The sequence below is a fragment of the Teleopsis dalmanni genome, chromosome 1 (genome assembly GCF_002237135.1).
Source record: "Teleopsis dalmanni isolate 2A chromosome 1, ASM223713v2, whole genome shotgun sequence".
Lineage (NCBI taxonomy): Eukaryota > Metazoa > Arthropoda > Insecta > Diptera > Diopsidae > Teleopsis > Teleopsis dalmanni.
In genome coordinates, this window is record NC_051846.1 from 68,935,654 (window position 1) to 68,945,230 (window position 9,577).

Genomic DNA, 9,577 nt, shown 5'->3' on the forward strand with positions numbered 1-9,577 from the left:
CTTTTCCTAAAACACAGAAAGGTTCTGGGTCTAACTTGGTAACACTACTCAAAATCGATTTTTTTCCTTTTCCTCTGCGCCGTTCATAAGAAGAAATATAGTTCCGTTTCCTAAAACGCAGAAAGGTTCTAGGTCTATTTTGGTAACACTACCCAATATCGATTTCTTTTCTTTTCCTTTGCACCGTTCATAAGAAGAAATATAGTTCCTATTCCTAAAACGCAGAAAGGTTCTGGGTCTATCATTATGAAAGTCGCGCCTCTTCTTGTGAGTTTGTCTACCATTTCAACATGTCCTGGAATCTGTAATAAGTGCTCGAGATTGTTCCAGCATGTTCAGCTTGTCAATGCACTACCACAGCAGTTTGGATGTCACCTGGTTATGAGTGTCATTATAGCTGCTTTGTTGTTAGTCAGTATTGCAATTTTACGGTTGCGGTTGCATTAGTTCCGACCGAGGTTGAAGCTGGCGCATATGTCTATCGCATATAGTTTACTTGTTACATTATATGTAAGTTTATTGTTTTAAATTGTCTAATTACAATTGGAATATTTTGTCTTGACTTCGAATAGGAGTAGTCCTATTTATTCACAGAACGAATGTTTTTTAACAAAGGTTGACAGGATTATTTGTATTTCATGGGATGTACTAATGAAACCAATTTCAAATAATTTTGTTTCTATTTATTTAAATGCCTTAAAATATATGTAATATATTAGTAAAAAATCTTCGTCTACATATCATGAAATAGAATAAATTAGTGAAAACTCTTATTACGCAGAGTAATCTCCCTCAAACGTCAGGGAGATAGAATGTTAACATTTGTATAGAATGGTTATGCGCTAAATAACAACCAGGAAGTTCAATAAATAGGCCTTTCCCCTTATCATGGGGAAAGTTTCACCTTGCCTAAATATACGACTTTCATGTATATATACGCATTTTTATTGTATTAGACGACCTTAAAGCAAATACTTATTTTTAAGTAATCCTTTTACGAAGCATTCCAAATAACTAAACCGACCCATATGTTAGGAGTACCGTAGTTTCGTCTCAGACGATAAATAATGCCATATTAAATAATTTTGTTTTTTGTCTTTAACCGACGCATATTGTTATCAATAGATGGCATCACAACAAACGACTTCAATTCATGTACTATATAACCTATGTCTAATGCTAGGAAAGAAATTTAATTATAGATTTTAATAATTCACTGTTTTAATGGCCAAGTTATAAACAAAATTATAATTATAAATTTTGCAATGTATTTAATGCAATTAAATTTGCTTTATTGCCTTCTAGAAATTGTCTTTCGTATCACCTTTAACTGCTTTCATGACTTGAAAATAAGTTCATCTCGTATATATAGTAAGATTTTGTTTACATTTAAAAACAAAATTTAGAGTTAAGATTATTAACCTAAATAGTATCCTATACTGTATGGACCATAAAATTTAGCCAACATATGCATGTTAAGCGACTTAGTTTGTTGGTTTTGATATATTTTAAAATATTATTTCCTTATATATTGTAGCTTGTATCTTTTTTTTTATGACTACAAAAAATTATTAAAGCTAATAATATAAACAAAAAATAACAAAAAATGTAATGAAATGCTTCATTTTGGGTTTTTGCCCGAGGAAACAATTTACCAAATTTGCAATCGCGGAGATTTTTAACTGCTCCTTAATAAATTTCAATTTGCAGTGCAGTTAAAGTAACAAAATCCGTAAATGTACACCGAAAAGCGCAAATAGCAGTAAAAACCAGGGAAAACAATAATAAATACCAAAATCGAAAATAAAAAGAAAATTAAAGAAAAACGATCAGGTGTGAAAATCAACACGGAAATCCAAATATTTTACATTGGTGGGTCTTAATGGCGCTGTTGCCATAGCCGTTGCTCTTGCTGTTGCTGTTGTTGCCATTGGCCCTTGTTGGCCATTAATCATTCCAGTACGCCAAAGGAATAAGTCACTTGCATTTGGAACTGCTGTTCTGATAGTTGTTGCCCGCTTGTTGTAGTTTAAGTTGGTACCACTTATGTTGAGGTGATCTCTTGTGTCATTGCCTAAATCGGCTAGAAATAGGCAAAAATAATACAGCTCGTAACATACACAATAGAAAAATAAAATACGAACAAACAAAAAAAGTATTAAGGAAAACCTATATCGTAAAAATAATAAATAAAAAAATACCAAAATAAATTTTATATGCTCGAAAATAAAGAAAAATGGCTGGAGAAGAAGAAAAATTTAGCTGATTGTGCACTTAATTGGATACGCGGTAGTAAAAAAAAAACGTTCTGCATCGTATCTAATTGGATTGACCTGAAGGTAGCGGATAAAACTGATGCTGCAGTGCAGTGCTGTGGTTGTTGCCATTCCTGTTGCCAAGAAGCACAATGGCAACAGCACTAGGAATAACAGCAACGAGCTGAACGTGAATGCCAGCAGCACTAACGAAAAACAATGAAATGTTTGCAACTGTTTTATGTTGCACTTTTCAGTGGTGTCGGTGGTGTCAGTTGCCATACCGGGTAAGTGCCGCATTGCCATTTGCTGGCAGTTGTAATGCTCCGATTTTATGAATATGTTGTACGTAAACAGAAAAAGGTGTTTGTAAGAGGGCATTACTACAGCAAAAGAGCTTATAGGTGCCACAAAAGTAATAACAAATTCAAATTCTGTTACTACAAATAGCAACAAATTTAGCTATTTTGTGCTTGCATTTCAAATTAAGAAATTGCACACTAATTACAAAATATTGGCCATCTTTTCTTCAGTTATTTCCACCACTAATGATAGGATTTGGTATTCGTACAGTAATTAGTCATTTCATCAGCAACAAAATTAGAATACCTCAACACTTAATGTAGCGTGCAATATGCTGTAGTAGTGCAAGTTGCGGTGTTCTAGAGAAAATAAAATTGAATAAAAAAAATGCAAAAATTTTCCTGCCCTCAGCGAATGATTTGTTACACTTTATTCGTGACTTCTAGCAGTGTAAGCGATATATGACTACGTTTGCCATTACAGCTCAACAGCTCCACAGCTCATCCATGTTCATCCATGTTTACCAGTCCATCTTTCCTCTATTGCATCTGCTCTGGCATCTGCATTACCGTTGTTACGTAGTATCATCTAAAATGCCAGTCTAGTCACTAAGTCTACTGAAGTATAGCAATGTACTTAGCTTTGCTATTAAAGCGAAACTTTATGCGAGATTGAATGCTGTCCACATGTTAAGTGCCAGCATTCCATCAATTCCGCACAAATTTGCGTTCTCGTTAGGCATATGTAGCCGAACACATAGCCAACATGTCTATCGGTATTGCATCATTCCACCACCGACGCAACTCGTATTCCATACCATGTGCAATTTATGGTCACGTCAACAACCTTTGATCCGTCTTGTAACTTTAAATTGCTAACGAAAAATCAAATTGTGAAAAGATTCTGCTTTTTCGAACTTAGAAGTCAAGAAGCATCGAAAAGAAATGATATCAATTGAAGAAAATTATTAAAATTGTAGAAATACTGTAAAAATCTTAACACAATAATTTATCTTTCTACTGAGCTTCGGTCCTATTGCAGTCAATAATGCTTTTGATCTGCTGACGCTTTTGTGTTGTCCCGCTGTGTTCCGAGAATTCCTTTCCGTGAAAACAGCACCAAGGTTTCCCATTTCTTTTCATTTCTATTTAATATTTGATTAAAAATAATTTTAAAAATACTTTTTAGTTGTCGCTGACGACTTCGGCAAAGTCAATCAAATTTTTCTTTTTTTGCCGCAGTTGGAAAAATTAACGTTTGCGGGGTTAAAAGTCAAAATAGAACAAAAAATGGAATCAAAAAAAAACAGAAAGAAACAAAAACAAAAAACAAAATAAATTATATAATTCTGTATAAGCCAAAGCATATTTTTATTCAAAGATAAATTTTACATAATTATCAGAAGATACTCTATCTGCACAGAGATCACCAGAATTATTGCTGCAGTTAAAGGAAATTGATACCGTTCATTACTTCTGATAATTACATAATAATTTTTTTGTTCTCTACGTATATGCATTTTTTTATTAAACTTTGCTTTAATAAAAAATTGGTTTTAAGAAAAAACTAATTTAACAAATAATTTTAGAATTTATTTTTGGTACACTTAGTTAAAGTAAATACGAGTTCGTAAACAGTTAATCCCTTATTCAATAGCAGATACTTTTATACGCTTATTCAATAAAATATCTGCTTCAATAATCATAGCTTTGAACCTAAGATTGCAAGCAGTAGTATTGTTAAGGGTTCGTGCGATCGGTGACAACCTAAAGTGACATAAATAAAAGTTAACAAATCCAAGTCAAAAAATAGGTTTCTATTAAGTATGCTGCTAAGTTCCAAAATACATTAGATCCACCACCAGCGGACCGCTATGAGCTAACTTATTTATTTAGTAAGGTGTCAAGATACTCAGAAGATTTGTTTGCTGACATGAAGGTCCAAAATTTCACGTGGATACCTGCCGTGAAGGCTGAACACCACGGTGTTCTTCACAGAGACATCGGTATATTGCGCCGATGAGCTCTAAGGAATTCTGCCGGTACCAGTTGAAGTTATGTGTTTGTGCATAACTTCTCCTTGGCGAAGAGCGAGGTCTATCTAACACCTCTGCCTATGTCTGGGTCACAACATCTGGTAGGAGAATGCAATTCCACATGAAATGTTTGCAAACTAATACAATCATTCTACTTGCATATATTTGGGTTTTCACCACAACCACCACGACACTCCCTTTAAGGAGCCAATCTGAATGGTCAGAGCAGCCGAAGCTGTGGGCCTTGACACCCGTTGTGCTTGTTGACAGAAAGAACTTTGTTTGTTCTTAGCTTGTTTTTCTAAGTTAAAACTAGAATAATAATATCAATATTGTCAGTAAACGAAAACAGTATTACATTTTTGTACAATATTGCGCTTAAGCAGTTTAAATCTACTGCTCGGATTATCGTTTCCAACATTAGGTTAAACTCGAGGCTTTATGCTCCATAAGCAGAAGAGGACTATAGTAAGTAAGTAAGTAAGTCACACGACAAGAAGTCACCTTGTCTTAAATTATGTTTGTTATCAAACGACTCGGAGAAGTTCTTCACGATTCTTTCGGAGCTAGTGGTGTTGTTCTCCTCATTTGCCAAATTTAGACATAGCGGCAAATAGAGTGCTTCTAGTCGTATTGTCAAAAGCGCATTTATAGTTAACAAATAGGTGGTGTGTGCCGATTTGCTTTTATTAGGTTTTTTCCAAGACTTGACGCACTATGAATATTTGGTCTATGGTGGATTTGCCAGGTCAGAAGCTTCACTGATAAGATCTAATCAGTTGGTTGGGGATTGCATTCAATCTTCCACATAGTACATTTGACAGCACCTTATGTGCGATATTTAAAAGACTCCCACGATCCCACGATAATTGGCACAGTTTGCAGAATCGTCTTTTTTATGGAATGGGCAAAGCAAACCTGACTTCCAAATGCTGGGCCGTTGGACATTGTTACTAACAACCGACACTGACTTCGTATCCTTAACACGATATCTTATTAACTAATTTCAAATATTTTTTTATCCGATATTTTTTATATCGTCTTATATTGTTTTATATTTATATTGTTTTTAGTCTTTGTTTGTTGAAATTAGTTTAGGTGTTATTAACAGCAATTTATCTACACTTAAAAAGGTGTTAATATGAATACCAAAAACACTTTTTATTATCTTTTTAGTGCGTTTATCATTCATTTTGAAGTCATAAAAAGTTTAAGCAGTGATGTTGCAGAAAACTGAATGCATATAACCTTTTTTCTTGAACTTCTCATTATGTTTAAGCATGAAAATTGTAAAAAAAATTCGAGGCGTGTGCGAAATCTCAGAATGTTTAAAGAATTCCTTTTTTATTGCAATATAGTAGTGTTAACACCTTTGCCTCTATATACTTTCGTAATAAGCTATTCCGCATAATAAGTTACTTAATTCCATATATTTGTGTTCATTATCATAATCGAATATCTGCGGCCAATGCGACTGAGACTATGCATTATTCCAGGCATTAATGATGCAATCATCGCATAAATTTTATCTTTTCATTCATTTTGTTCGCTTCCTTAATTTATTTCTGCCATCCTTAGCTGTCCTTCTCTTAATGTGTCAGTAGTGGCAGGAAGGTGTAATCATTTCTTTGTGATCCTTATCCGGTGTGAATGATTTACAATGGTCGCGTAATTGACAGGTGAGAAAATTTATTATAATCCACAACAAGATTCCGCACTGCATTTGCACAGAATAAATTGAAAACGGCAACGCGAAAATCGTATTGGGCTGAAAGGACGTCAATTGCGCTATTTGATTCGTGCAGCTCTCTAGCTTCTTAAGTTCAGTTTAGCTCAACCCAGTTGAGATTTTATTCTAAAATTCTGTTCATCGTTCGTTGTTTTAGATTTATTTATGAATTTATGTTAACAATTACCCTGGGGAATTTTTTAATAGTTCCTTTGTTAAGCCTTTCATGGTAGCGCTTTGGAGATTTTACTTTGTTAGCTAACGTTTCTTTCGAATGTTATTTTGTATTCATTTATTTTGCTTTTAACACATTTAACTGAATTTGTTAATTGAAAACACGAATTATTTATGCAAAATTAAAATAAAACTCATTAGATTTGATTTTGCAATTTTTATTTAATTTTTTATTACTTGACTTGGTTTGTAAATAATTGCACTTCTCTACATAAATACTAAAATGTATAAAGATGTTTGAACTTAATTTTATTTTTATAGGTTGAATTCTTTTTTTTTGTGTGCATTCGACTTGCATTGCTGCAGATGCTGTTTTGAAAATGCAATACTTTGTTGCATGCCGCGCAATGATTTCAACATTCAGCACATCGCACCGACTTAATTAATTGAAAGCTAATGCGAAATTGGCACGCACAGCCTTTGTGCATCAGCGCTCAAGAAGGGCGCAAATTAAGATTCGTTTTCACTTTTCATTATTTTTAGAGAAAATCTAGATTAAAACTAATTTAATTTAATTTAATTTAAATCTTATGTTTCGCAAATAAATTTGCTCAAATTCCTAATGAAATTTTCTGATCAAGTTTCGTATATTTAAAATCGCGCAAAATGTACATTTCGAACAGCTTGTCTTGTGTAGAGTACCAACCTTTGACAGTGTTCAATTTATGGAGTAATTTATGGAATAATAAAGTTATAAATGATACAGATAGATAATTAAGGACGATCCTATTACTTTCAGACACGATGCATAACAAAAATGTGATAGTTACTACAGTAACTACATGTAACTATATATAAGAGTAACAGATACAGGAGCATTAGATAAGCTGAACATGATTGGCTGGAATAACCAGGCGGACTTAATATGGATTTTAAGGAATTCTGAAATCCAAGGCAATGAGGCGGTAGATAAACTCGCAAGAAGATGCGCGGCTTCAACGATTATAGGCCTAGAATCTTTCTGCGGTCTAGGCATAGAAAATCGATCCTTTCTTATGAACGGCGGAGAGGAGAAGGAAAGAAAACTATATTGGGAAGGGTTAGCAAGATTATTACAATCTAAAGTGCTGAGAAGTTGAGTTGAGAATTATTATGGGAATACTAACCGGTCACTCTAGTTTGTACAATCACTAAACACAGGAATCTAATCCAGCTTAAATTGCAGATACTGTAGAGAAGAGAGAAAAACTGCATAGCATGTGTTAGGGATGTGTCTAGCACTGTATGTACAAGCGAAAGAAACTCCTTGTAGGGTATTTCATGGCATATAGGGACTTAAACCTAGGAAATACTGGTTTTATACTGTCTTTCAATAAAGAAATCGGACTTGAAGAAACACAATAGATACTTATCATTATCATTATAGATCAATATCATTATTTTTATAAATATAATGCAGTATTGTACTACATAAGTAGTTGTATTGCAGAACCTATAAGTTCATCATAATTAGCTAATTTCTGATTAATATGCTAAATTAATAATTTAGCTTAACATGCTTAATATGTCAAATGTATGAATAGTTGAAGCAAGTACTGTTTTGGTAAAAGAGACAGGTCGATAGGATTTTTAGTTTTTTTAGTCCCGTGAAACCGTCATCCAAATATCTTACAAATTAATAGTATTCGAAAATAGTTATTTAACAGAATATATACTTACCTGCCAACTTCAGAGCACAATTATCTAAAAATTATGAGTTAAAAAAATTTGTTTTTTCCTCAACTCGCTAAAACTGCTTAAGATTGGGCGAATTTTAAATATAGTGTCTGCTGAAATCATCTAGAAATACTTAATGAATTTAAAAAAGTTAATCTTTCCTTCTTCTTCTTTATTTGCCAATTTGATTTCGATTATTTATGATCGTATAACATCACATAATACTATATTGTTTAATTATAACATAATTACATAACTCAGCCATTAGCTTGCGTTAATATATTTCAATTTCCTCAATATCGGAATAGAAGTTATTAATTTGGAAATGACTTAAAGCGGTGATATATTGATAAATTCACAATAACAAGAGAAGCTGAAGTGATTGATCTTGACAACATAAAGCATTTTATGGTCTGCAAGATAGTATTATATATTATGTGGAACTCTTTAAAGTAAAAAGTTGAATATCTAATAATAAATCAATTGGTTCTCTTTTTCAAATCATATTGGACAGCTAGACAGTATAAAAATCACTGAAAGGGTAACTCTTTAAAATTAACCTTAAAATCATCAGAAATTACAAAGCAGGTTAATAAGTCAGATTAAAAAAAATAGACTTCTTTGAATTTAGACATACGTATGATATTTCAAATAGATACCAAAACATGAAATGAATTATAACACAAACTGATTGTTTTCTATACATGGAAGAAGGTTTGGTACATTCAACAACTATCCAATTCTTAACAAAATTGGAAGTGAGGAAGCATTAAGTCTAAATAATACGTTATTATAGCTAAAACTTTCATGGTTCGAAAAGAAGATATTAAAACGTGACTTGAAGATCTACAATGCCGATGCAAGCTCTATCTTTTTAATAAATGTCAGTAGCAGTTCTATTTTTGCTATTAAGAAAGCTAATTATGTGAATTTTGAACTTTTTTGAATAATATGGGTCCAAAAGATTTAAGATCGTAAGATTTGTTTATGTATTCTTCTCATACATAATGTTTTTGGGGTGTTTTATTTAGAGAATTGATTTTTAAGTTAGTAGCATTGTATTTAGTGGCATCTGTTTTGATTGCAGATTTACCTATATTTTTACTTTAATTATAAAGTAGATCCTTGGGTTTCACTCTTGCATGCAAATATGTTTTTTTTTTTTAAAGATTTGATTTATGAGTTAGTGGCACTGTTTCTATTGGCAACCATTTTGACAATGGATAACTTATTTATGTATATTTCAACATGATACCAAATTGTATTTTATAAATTGGTTTTGCTAATTTGCTGCCCAACAGAAGAATACGGTCAATGAAGAGTGGTAAAGATCTTTCGGCGAAGCATACTACATAGCGAGCGATA

At 32.7% G+C, this 9,577-nt stretch overlaps 1 protein-coding gene across 1 annotated transcript in view; it reads right to left on the reverse strand.

The window, feature by feature from the left end:
- LOC119683974 (glycerol kinase-like) overlaps positions 1–9,577 on the reverse strand; it is a 72,430-nt gene that overhangs the window by 23,064 nt on the left and 39,789 nt on the right. The window contains exon 2 of the mRNA XM_038097880.1: positions 1,869–2,083. Coding sequence (XP_037953808.1) covers positions 1,869–2,083 — 215 coding nt within the window. The remainder of the gene's footprint in view (positions 1–1,868; positions 2,084–9,577) is intronic.